The sequence below is a fragment of the Entelurus aequoreus genome, linkage group LG01 (assembly GCF_033978785.1).
Source record: "Entelurus aequoreus isolate RoL-2023_Sb linkage group LG01, RoL_Eaeq_v1.1, whole genome shotgun sequence".
Taxonomy (NCBI): Eukaryota; Metazoa; Chordata; class Actinopteri; order Syngnathiformes; family Syngnathidae; genus Entelurus; species Entelurus aequoreus.
The window spans coordinates 75743376-75756369 of record NC_084731.1 but is presented as its reverse complement, the minus strand read 5'-3'; the positions used below and the strand labels follow the sequence as shown (position 1 = coordinate 75756369).

General features: G+C 39.1%; 1 protein-coding gene across 2 annotated transcripts in view; it reads left to right on the top strand.

Annotated features, from left to right (window-relative positions):
• Positions 1 to 12994, top strand: part of LOC133657289 (voltage-dependent L-type calcium channel subunit alpha-1D-like) — a 59347-nt gene that overhangs the window by 13024 nt on the left and 33329 nt on the right. For both annotated transcript variants that reach the window (XM_062058443.1, XM_062058435.1), the window contains exons 2-8: positions 2974 to 3242; positions 3301 to 3401; positions 3474 to 3579; positions 6221 to 6360; positions 6827 to 6978; positions 7038 to 7190; positions 7256 to 7452. In XM_062058443.1, coding sequence (XP_061914427.1) covers positions 2974 to 3242; positions 3301 to 3401; positions 3474 to 3579; positions 6221 to 6360; positions 6827 to 6978; positions 7038 to 7190; positions 7256 to 7452 — 1118 coding nt within the window. The remainder of the gene's footprint in view (positions 1 to 2973; positions 3243 to 3300; positions 3402 to 3473; positions 3580 to 6220; positions 6361 to 6826; positions 6979 to 7037; positions 7191 to 7255; positions 7453 to 12994) is intronic.

The window sequence follows — 12994 nt, the reverse complement described above, 5'->3', positions numbered from 1 at the left end:
ATACACCCAACACAAATAAAAATAAAAAATAAAAATAAAATACATACATACACATATTTAAATTTATTTTTTGAGAAAGAAAAAAATCCATCCATCCATCCATTTTCTACCGCTTGTCCCTTTCGGGGTTGCGGGGGATGCTGGAGCCTATCTCAGCTGCATTCGGGCAGAAGACGGGGTACACCCTGGACAAGTCGCCACCTCATCACAGGGCTAACACAGATAGACAGACAACATTCACACTCACATTCACACACTCGCGCCAATCGATTCATAATTTTCAAATATTAATAAAAAATATGTTGGGTTTTTGTCAAACTCCACAAATTAAAAAAAAAGTATATACAGTATATATATATATATGTATATATATATATATATATATATATATATATATATATATATATATATATATATATATATATATATATATATATATATATATATATATATATATATATATATATATATATATATATATATAATAAAATAAAATAAAATAAAAAATATGTTGGGTTTTTGTCAAACTCCACAAATTAAAAAAAAAGTATATACAGTATATATATATATATATATATATATATATATATATATATATATATATATATATATATATATATATATATATATATATATATATATATATATATATATATATATATACATATATATATATATATATATAGTATATACTTTTTTTTTAATTTGTGGAGTTTGACAAAAACCCAACATATTTTTTATGTTTATATATATATATATATTTATATATATATATATATATATATATATATATATATATATATATATATATATATATATATATATATATATATATATATATATATATATATATATATATATATATATATATACTGTATATACTTTTTTTTTAATTTGTGGAGTTTGACAAAAACCCAACATATTTTTATACATATATATATATATATATATATATATATATATATATATATATATATATATATATATATATATATATATATATATATATATATATATATATATATATATATATATATATATAATTTATTTTTTATATATAATTTTCAAATATTAAAATATATATATATATATATGTGTGTGTGTGTGTGTGTATATATATATATATATATATATATATATATATATATATTTATATATATATATATATATGTGTGTATGTATATATATATACATGTATATATATATATATGTATGTATATATATACATATATATATATATATATGTATGTATGTATGTATGTATATATATATATATATATATATATATATATATATATATATATATAAATATTTGAAAATTCTGAATAAAAAACAACAACAAATAAATACTGTATATATATATACACGTTAGAGATGCGCAGATAGGCAATTATTTCATCCGCAACCGCATCACAAAAGTCGTCATCCACCCGCCATCCACCCGAACTAACATTTTATCAAAACCACAACCGCCCGCCACCCGCCACCCACCACCCACCCGTTGTTATATATCTAATATAGACAATGCAAAGCATTCCTGTTAAAGGCCTACTGAAATGAAATTGTTTTATTCAAACGGGGATAGCAGATCCATTCTATGTGTCATACTTGATCATTTCGCGATATTGCCATATTTTTGCTGAAAGGATTTAGTATAGAACAACGACGATAAAGGTCGCAACTTTTGGTCTCTGATAAAAAAAAGCCTTGCCCCTACCGGAAGTAGCGTGACGTAGTCAGTTGTTCACCTCCTCATATTTTCCTATTGTTTTCAACGCAGCTAGAGCGATTCGGACCGAGAAAGCGACGATTACCCCATTAATTTGAGCGAGGATGAAAGATTTGTGGATGAGGAACGTTAGAGTGAAGGACTAGAATGCAGTGAAAGACATATCTTTTTTCGCTCTGACCGTAACTTAGGTACAAGCTGGCTCATTGGATTCCACACTCTCTCCTTTTTCTATTGTGGATCACGGATTTGTATTTTCAACCACCTCGGATACTATATCCTCTTGAAAATGAGAGTCGAGAACGCGAAATGGACATTCTCAGTGACTTTTATCTCCACGACATCACGTCATTGACAGCGATCGATAGCACTTCGGCTTTGACTGCCCGTCGCTGGAAGGATACTTCGTCTTTGACAGCTGCTGGAATCTGAAGAAATCGATTATTGTTTTTTTTTTGTACAGGCGCGAAACAGGACACTCGCGTGCGGGTTAAGAACCCCCGGCAACTTTGTGACTTTATTGGACGCAGCCCTGGAAGTAAATGGGGGGGAAGGCTTTTGTAGGGGGAAGAAATTTGGCGTGACAGCTGCAGCAGTGCCTGATGAATAATTGCCTGTTTCAAAGAGTGCTGCTCGTTTTTCGTATGTGGCTAACAACATTTAACTATGTATTTTTTTTCTGAATTGGTTCAACCGCCACCCGCCCGAATCTATTTAGAATCTATTTTTTTCGTCATGCATCCGCCCGACCCGCGGATTATGTTGTGTCCGCAAACCGCTCATCTCTAATACACGTATAGATATATTTTGGTGGAGTTGGAAAAACATATTTTTGTATTAATATTAATATTTGAAAATACTGAATCGATTTTGTCTTCCTCAAAAAATACATTTTAATATATATAGTATATGTATATATATATATATATATACATATATATATATATATATATATATATATATATATATATATATATATATATATATATATATATATATATATATATATACATACACACACACACACACACACACACACACACACACACATTTATTCGAGAACCGATTCTGACTGGACCCTCCACCCCAGGAATCTGATTTAATCATTTGGTGCCCAAAGATTCAGACCCCTAATATTCACCTACATCATCATCAACATCCTCTCAGCTGACCATGACAGGGCCAATCATCAAGTATGTCACATGATCGCTCACGTACGTCCAACCTTCCTGTCTCGTTCCCAGGCGCCTCACGCAACGGCTACGCCAAGGCGGTGGACGGCGAAGATGGCGGCGGCGGCGAGGGCGAGGAGGCCGGAGAGGGGGACGGGGGAGGAGGTGGAGAAGGGGAAGAGGAAAGGGACGGGGACTGGGATGAAGAGATGGACGGCGATGGCGATGGCGATGGTGATGGCGATGGCGGTGGCGTGAGGATGACGAGGACCGACACCCTCCACTCCACCACCAGCTCCACGGCAACCCAACGCAAAAGAGCGCAACACGCCAAGAAACAGGTAAGACGACACGGCGACGGGACAACAGGTCGTCTTGATGATGTCACTTCCTGTCCAGGTCCAGGGCAGTAATCAGGTCCAACGAGCTCCGCGGGCGTTGTTCTGCTTGAAGCTCAACAACCCCATCAGACGCGCCGCGCTCTCCATCGTGGAGTGGAAGTATCCTTCCACATCACTTCCTGTTTGACCTGTCCCGCTAAAGACAGTTGCGCTTCCTTAGCGTCCCCTCAGACCCTTTGACATCTTCATCCTGTTGGCCATCTTTGCCAACTGCGTGGCTCTGGGCGTGTCCAAACCCTTTCCTGAGGACGACTCCAACTCCACCAATCACGACCTGGTGAGCTCCATACTAGTTTGATGCTAAGCTAGGCTCGTCCTGTTGGTCTGTTTGGGGGAGGGGTTACGTAATGATGTCACCGGCTGATTTGCATAATTGTCCATGATGCTTTTGCATCTTATTATTATTGCTTTTTTTCTTCAAATGTCACAGGCAAAACAAAGTGTTTTAAGATGGGGGGAGGGACCCACAGCGGCATCCGCTGCTCGCTGAGAAGATGCCTGCTTTCATGTTATCGTCTCCGTTAGACAGCCCACCATTTTTACATGTGGAACCTCTAATTACAAACTTAATTGGACTTTGAAGCTTGAACAGTTCGTATAGTGAAGCAATTTTCTCCATGAGAAACAAAGTAAATATGAATAATTGGTTGCAGCCTTGATAAAAGTCCCTATTTTAGTGAAAGTTTGTACACTTTGAACACAATATAAAGCAGACCTGGGAAAAATACGGCCCGCGGGCCACATGCGGCCCATTACAATTTTCAATCCGGCCAGCAACATTCTACATAATTTTTTTTTACCTTTAACATCAAAACTGTCGCCGCCATTATGATGTCCAGTGCTGTTTTTAAATTACCGTAAGTAAGAAAGTATTTTATTGGTTGGAATCTGCGCTTTTGAGTGTTATAGGAGTTATTACGGTAATCTACGTCACAGCAGCTCAGACGAGGAACAAAGCAGAGTGGGTGGGGTTTGTTTTCAGCGCAGCCAGCCCCAAACGCATGTATCAGGAACAGATGCGGAAGCACATTTCTGCATAAAAGAGATAGGTGATTATTACTCTTTGCATTCATATTTTGCTGTTTGTTACATTTTTGTTGTGTTCTGCTTAATTGTAAAAGATTTATTTCGAGGAGCTGGTCTGAGAAGTAAAAGAGGAGCCATGTTCATATGTTGTTAATATTCAGTGTTGTATTGTTCGTAGTTATTATTGTAAATCTCACTTTTTTTTATTTTAATGTACATTTTGGGTGTCCCATTCAGTAAAAAACTGTAAAATTCCATTCCGTTTTTTTGAGGTGGTCTTGTCATAACTTTTTTAGAACTCTATTGGACATTGTGACTTTTGGTATTAGTGTTCCTGAAAAAAAGGGACCCAAACACACATACTGTACAGCAGATTTTTACAGCTAAACGTGTATATATCATTTATACACACATACACACTGGTCCCCCAGACACATGTTTTCTCTCAATGTGGCCCCCGAGTCAAAATAATTGCCCAGCTTTGATATAAAGTGTTATCCAGTACTGAAAATCAAAGAAACATAACAAGGAGGTGATTGATCAACATTATATTCATCAACAAGCCAAAACAACAACAACAAGCTGCTGTCCTCTGTTTTGCTCTGATTACTGCTTTGCACACTCTTGGCATTCTCTCGATGAGCTTCAAGCACACCTGTGAAGTGAAAACCATTTCAGGTGACTACCTCTTGAAGCTCATCAAAAGAATACCATGAGTGAGCGATAAAGTAATCCGAGCAAAGGGTGGCTATTTTGCAAAAACTAGAATATAAAACATGTTTTCAGTTATTTCACCTTCTTTGTTAAGTACATAACTCCACATGTGTTCATTCATAGTTTTGATGCCTTCAGTGACAATCCTAAATAGTCATGAAAATAAAGAATATGCATTGAATGAGAAGGTGTGTCCAAACTTTTGACCTGTACTGTATATACAGCACAGCATTTACTTATTATACCCAATCCAAACAACCTTCCCTAGTCATGGTGCAAAAAAACTGCAACAAACACAAAAAGTCAACACACATGGTCACACACAACACAACCTGCTCACTGAACTTTGTGAATATTATAAAAAATGTCAGAGCGCTATATTTATACAAAATTACACCCATTTAAAGCCACTACAATGCATGATGGGAAAATGCAAAATACCCTCCATGTTTGGCACGTTTTAGCTGCTTGGTATTTCGAATTGGTTAAAATACTTTAAAGTGGTCGTCACGGGCTTTCGGCCCTCGACCAAATTTTTTTTGCCTTAATGTAATTGCCCGTGGCAAATAAGGATTATTTGACATGAAAACTAATTCAAGTAAAATGATAATAAGTCACTTCCTCATTCTCTGCCAATCCCCTTTCAGGCACAGAGCGGCGTGTTCGCGATCGTGGGAAAAATAAACATCAAATCAAAACCACACGAACATCAAACATTACCACCAGCGGATAACCACTATTTTCGCACTGCACCGACCAAAAACGGCACCGCAGAAACAAGACGCACGCGATTGTCGGGAGCTTTCGATTTCCAATTCGAAAATCATATCATCATGGCAAATTATGCAAACTATACGATGATGTCATGTGACCACGCCCCAAACGCCACAAGTAATCTAGGGGGTGCGTGTGATGTGTGTTAACAAGCGGGCGGTCCCATCATAATGTGTTGATAGACACGTGTGTGGGAAAACACAAGCTAAACTTGTGCTGGCTTCATTTTGTACATCTTGTCAAAGATGTGCCTGTGACAGAAATGATTGACAGCTCCTTGAGGGGATCTGATTGGTTTAGTTTCTGCTCTGATGGTTTTCACGTGTCCACCTTTGGTACGGAGCCAAATGTAGAGCCACTATGGGGACACGTGGACACAGTGAGTGTTGTTGTGTCTCCCGTAGGAACAAGTGGAGTACGTCTTCCTCATCATCTTCACGGTGGAAACCTTCCTGAAGATTCTGGCCTACGGTCTGGTCATGCATCCCAGTTCGTACATCCGCAATGGCTGGAACCTTCTGGACTTTGTCATCGTCATCGTGGGGTAAGTTGTAGATCTCGTGTGCGCGCAGAGAGACGCGATGTAGAGGCGGATGCGGTCGAGTTAGTTGATGTGGCGCGGCGAGCGGTTCAGCGCTTCAGAGTGGAGGCAAACGTGAGCTGACGTCCTCGTTTGGCGGCGTCCGAAGTCACCGCCCGCGGCCCCGCTACAATTTGTGTGATTCAGCTTTGTTGTGGTGAGTGTGCGTGACGCTCTGCTACACTCACGAGCCTCGCAGCCTCGTCACGGGGGAGCTTCTAGCTGGTGCTCGCCACTTCCTGCTTGCAACCTTTTTGATCACCTGACCTTCTATCCTTAATGAAGGCTGCGAGCTCGCTGTTTTCTTGACAAAACTCCGAACGGGATGCATTTGGTTGGTTAATTGCATCACTTCCTGTCGATGAACCCCTTGTTTTCAAAGACCGCTGTGTGGTTTTCACCAGGACTCCACTTCCTGTCTCCACCGCAGGCTGTTCAGCGTGGTCCTGGAAACCATGACCCACAAGTCCGGCGAGCAAGCGAGCACCCACCACGTACCGGGCAAACCTGGCGGACTGGACGTCAAAGCTTTGCGGGCCTTCCGGGTGCTCCGCCCCCTCCGGCTGGTGTCCGGCGTACCTAGTGAGTGTGGTCAGGTGGCGGCATCACTTCCTGGTCACCGACGCACGTTCATGTGACAGGCCTGCAGATCGTGTTGAACTCCATCATGAAGGCGATGGTTCCGCTGCTGCACATCGCTCTGCTGGTCCTCTTCGTCATCATCATCTACGCCATCATCGGCCTGGAGCTCTTCATCGGACGCATGCATAAAACCTGCTACTACACCGGAGCCGGTATGCACCACCGCAGCTTTGTCATTCGGAGGTGTGACGACCGCTGACGTCTTCCTTCCTCGCAGACACCTTCGTGGAGGACGACCCGGTGCCGTGCGCCTTCGCGGGCAACGGGCGCCAGTGCGTGATAAACGGCACCGAGTGTCGCGGCCGCTGGGACGGACCAAATGGAGGCATCACCAATTTTGACAACTTCTTCTTCGCCATGTTGACCGTGTTCCAGTGCATCACCATGGAGGGCTGGACCGACGTCCTCTACTGGGTGAGTGAGGAATTTCCCTAAAGAAATGTCCAGAGAAAGCTGAGGTCTTTTAAGTATTTTTTTTTTCAGATCTTAAAGAGGAAATGCACTTTTTTTTGGAATTGTCCACAATCATTTTGAGAGACAAGACGATGGATGTATTTTTTAATGCATTATAACTCATAAATAAAAGTCTGCTTACAATGGAGCCATTTGGAGGTCCTCCATTGCGCCCATAAAGTCCTCTAAATCAGTGGTTCTCAAATGGGGGTACGCGTACCCCTGGGCATACTTGAAGGTATGCCAAGGGGTACGTGATATTTTTTAAAAATATTCTAAAAATAGCAACTTTTCAAAAATCCTTTAGAAATATATTTATTGAATAATACTTCAACAAAATATGAATGTAAGTTCATAAACTGAACATCAAATCAAATAGGCTATTCCATTCATTACCATAAACCCAGAGTTTCCCCCATGGCCCATGCCATGATGGTTTGACCCTACTTGGCGGTGCCACACGGCACCAACTGTCAATCAACTATCGATGTAGAAAACAATGGAGGCTTGGTTAAAGCGTAGCAGTAATGCAGCTGAAAACAAGGAGGAACATGTGCCAAAGCAGGCCAAACCAGAGCCGGAAAAATTCAAACAGTATTCCGAAGAATATGTGTTAATGGGACGGCTTCGAGTTATAACCCCCCCAAGGCATTGTGTTTTTTCTGTGGAGAAATGTTAGCTAACAGCGGCATAAAGCCTGCACATCTTCAGCGGCATCTCCGGACAAAACACGCTTGCCATGTCGGTAAGTCACCTGATTTTTTTAAGAGGAGACTAAATGAATTCAGGTCATCTCAAGACACGATGCGGAAGGCCTCCACAACATCAGCCAAAGCCCTGGAGGCTTCTTACGCGGTGTCTTTGCTCGTTGCTAAAGCCAAAAGCCGTTCACTATCGCTGAAGAGCTGATACTTCCAGCCGCTGCAGTGCTGGCCGAGACAATACTGGATAAAAACGCAGCCGAGAAAATAAGGAATGTGCCTTTATCAAATGACTCTGTTTGCCGGAGAGTAGATAAAATGGGAAAATACATTTTTGAGCAAGTTGTTGGAAAACTTAGCGACTCATTTTCCCTCCAGCTGGATGAATCCACAGATATTAGTGGAAATGCACAACTTGTAGGTTTTGTCAGATACATCGATACTGACGATATTTATGAGCACATACTTTTTTGTAAAACATTAGAGGGGAGAACAACAGGAGAGGACATTTTTGACATTGTCAACACTTTCTTCTCTGAGATTAGCATCAGCTGGAAGTCCTGTAGCAGCATCTGCACGGATGTCAATGACGGGTAGCGTGAGAGGACTGATTGCACGCGCTAAAAAAGAAAACCCCGACGTGAAGTGGACTCACTGTGTCATACACAGGGAGGCATTGGCATCCAGGAAAATTAGCCCTGTGCTTCATGACGTTTTAAACGACAGCGTCAAAGTCATCAACTTTATAAAGTCAAGATCACTTAATTCACGTCTGTTTCGTTGCCTCTGTGAAAATATGGGAGCTGAACACACACAACTGCTGCTGCACAAAGAAGTGCGCTGGCTCTCCCGAGGGAAAATACTAAACCGGCTGTTGGAATTACGTTCCGAGGTACACACCTTTCTGATTGATCACCATTCCCCCCACGCCACCTTGTTCCAGGACACGGACTGGCTTACTAAGTTATGTTATCTGGCAGATATTTTTAGCAAACTGAATGAACTGAATATGTCCCTACAGGGCAAGGACACCAACATTTTAAACCTTTATGAAAAGGTGGGTGGTTTTCAGAAGAAAGCTAAACTGTGGAAAACGGCCTGTGCTCAGGGAAATTTCACCTGCTTTCCTCAGGTGGATGATTTTCTCACAAATGAGGATGTGGACAGAGCTCCAGTCAAGTCAGTCATCATGGGTCATTTGACCAACTTGATTCAAGATTTTCATTACTACTTTCCTGACATGGAGGAGAAATCTGCACAGCTGGATTGGGTGAGAAATCTGTTTCTATTGTCTGAAGCTACCAGAAGCAAGCTACCTGTCACTTATCAGGAAAAACTCCTGGAAGTGTCATCTGACCGTGGCTTCCAGATGAAGTTTTCCACCTCCACACTCACACAGTTCTGGGTGTTTGTGAAGCAGGAGCACCCTCACCTGGGGCAGAAAGCTCTGGAGCAGCTATTACCCTTTGCCTCCACATATTTATGCGAGTCCTCCTTCTCTGCAATGACTGTGATCAAATCAAAGCAAAGAAACAGACTCTGCGTGGAGAAGAGCTTGAGCACAGCAGTTGCCTCCCTGCCAACAAGACTGACAAAGATCATCAGTGAAGCACAAGCTCAGGTTTCTCACTAAAATGTCTGTCAAAAAGAACTGTGAAAAGAAATGCAACAATGCAATATTCAGTGTTGACAGCTAGATTTGTTGTGGCCATGTTCCATAAATATTGATGTTAAAGATTTCTTCTTTTTGTGAAGAAATGTTTAGAATTAAGTTCATGAATCCAGATGGATCTCTAATACAATCCCCAAAGAGGGCACTTTAAGTTGATGATTACTTCTATGTGTAGAAATCTTTATTTATAATTGAATCACTTGTTTATTTTCCAACAAGTTTTTAGTTATTTTTATATATTTTTTTCCAAATAGTTCAAGAAAGACCACTACAAATGAGCAATATTTTGCACTGTTATACAATTTAATAAATCAGAAACTGATGACATAGTGCTGTATTTTACTTCTTTATCTCTTTTTTTCAACCAAAAATGCTTTGCTCTGATTAGGGGGTACTTGAATTAAAAAAATGTTCACTGGGGGTACATCACTGAAAAAAGGTTGAGAACCACTGCTCTAAATGATAGTAGTGTCAAAAAAAAGCGGTTTTCGAATTATATTTATATTTTTAGTTTTAATTATATTTGTAACGATTCTTAATCGATTTAAAAAAAACATGATGTAAGTATATATGTAATGTTGTAACATTCATAATAACATGTAATATATACATGATGTAAGTATATACAGTACAGGCCAAAAGTTTGGACACACCTCCTCATTCAATGCATTTTCTTTATTTTCATGACTATTTACATTGTAGATTGTCACTGAAGGCATCAAAACTATGAATGAACACATGTGGAGTTATGTACTTAACAAAAAACGGTGAAATAACTGAAAACATGTTTTATATTCTAGTTTCTTCAAAATAGCCACCCTTTTCTCTGATTACTGCTTTGCACACTCTTGGCATTCTCTCCATGAGCTTCAAGAGGTAGTCACCCGAAATGGTTTTCACTTCACAGGTGTGCTTGAAACTCATCAAGAGAATGAGCTTCAAGCACACCTGCGAAGTGAAAACCATGACTGACCTATATATTATTTTTTTTATTTTTTTTTTTCAAATCTGTCCTGTCCAGCTACTCAGGTAAATCATATTGTTGATGTAGATGATCATATCTGCTGTACAGAGTTCCCTTAGAAAAGAGAAGTGTTGGACACTTCTCTCGTTGCCTTATTTGTATTTGACTAATTAAATGTTTGGTTAGAATTATATTAAACAAAACCAGTTTTCTTTTAAGTAATATAGACATTGATCGGAGCTCTTTATCTATTTTATGGAGAAATGTAGAACTGGCACCCAATGTTATTAAAAAGTATGGATTTTGAATCGAGAATCGATTCGGAATCAAATCGAATCGTGTGGTGCCCAAAGATTCACAGCCCTACATCCAAAAAGCGCGCCAGCAATCCTCCATTTACAATGCGTGACTTGAATATATGAACCAAGTATTAGTGATATTGTTATTATAAGCGCTAACGCAGATCAAGTATTATTCTTGCGGCGCCGCTAACTAGCTTGTGTGGCTATGTTGACATCATCTGCTGGTGAGCTGCTTCCTTGCCTCAGTGTTCGTGAAAGCTTATTCTTAAATCTTAAATAATGATGTGTTGGAAAACATTTATATGCCATTGTATAATATTATACACCATTGTATGTTTTACAATTGTTCTGTTCTTGCTGTGTTTTTTTTCACCGTTAGTGTAGCAACTTTCCTTTTTTATTTGCTTAGTCTCATTCCGAAAGTTTATGTTGCTGAGAAAAACACATTCTGTTAGTGAACGCACATTCTGGCCAGGTCACTGTCAACTGTATCTCTTCCTCCCTCTCTCTACTCCCTTGAAACTATTGACTCCTTAAGCAGCAAGGTGCCCTCCACCAAGGTCTCCTTTCTTTTCACTGAAATCTGCTCTCCCCACTCCCTCCTTGACTGTATTCAGTGTATAAAGAATGACATATCTCTTACTCTGCGCGCTTTTTAGTAATAATAATACCGTATATTTAGGAACATAGGGCGCACCGAATTATAAGGCGCACTGCCGATGAATGGTCTATTTTTGATCTTTTTTCATATATAAGGTGCACCGGATTATAAGGTGCATTAAAGGAGTCATATTATTATAATTTTTTTCTAAATGGAAAACACTTCCTTGTGGTCTACATAACATGTAATGGTGGTTCTTTGGTCAAAATGTTGCATAGATTATGTTTTACCGATTATCTTCAAGCCGCTTTCTGACAGTCGCTTCAGGATGCGCCGTTTTGTGTGTACGGTCTAATTTACGTGGCTCATCTTCGGGAGCTAACTGTTTTAATGACATTCAGACTTTACTTAAATCAATAACGGAGCACCGTCTCCTCATTCGGAAACAACAACACCGGAAATGTGTCCCGTGAAAAACCATCCGAGCGGAACTCTCTAATAATAAAGTTCCTTGGGTGAATAATGGAAACTCACTACACCGGTATGTTTTAGCGCTTTCATGGCGAGTTTACTGACAGATATAAGTAAGACCTTTACACTACTTTATATTAGAAATGGCAACAACGGAGATGAATGTCCCATAACAAGAAGATAGAGAAAAAGAAGAAGCTTATCGACTACGGTGTCGGCACGGACTACAAAGGCGAAAATATTAGGAAAACCATATCTGGTGACTACCTCTTGAAGCTCATCGGGAGAATGCCAAGAGTGTGTAAAAAAGTAATCAGAGCAAAAGGTGGCTATTTTGAAGAAACTAGAATATAAAACATGTTTTCAGTTATTTCACCTTTTTTTGTTAAGTACATAACTCCACATGTGTTCATTCATAGATTTGATGCCTTCAGTGACAATCTACAATGTAAATAGTCATGAAAATAAAGAAAGCGCATTGAATGAGAAGGTGTGTCCAAACTTTTGGCCTGTACTGTATATACTGACATCATGTATATATTACATATTATTTTGAATGTTACTACATTCCATATATACTTACATCATGTATATATTACTTGTTATTATGAATGTTACTACATTACATATATACTTACATCATGTATATATTACATATTATTTTGAATGTTACTACATTCCATATATACTTACATCATGTATATATTACTTGTTATTATGAATGTTACTACATTACATATATACTTACATCATGTATATATTACATGTTATTATGAATGTTATAACATTACA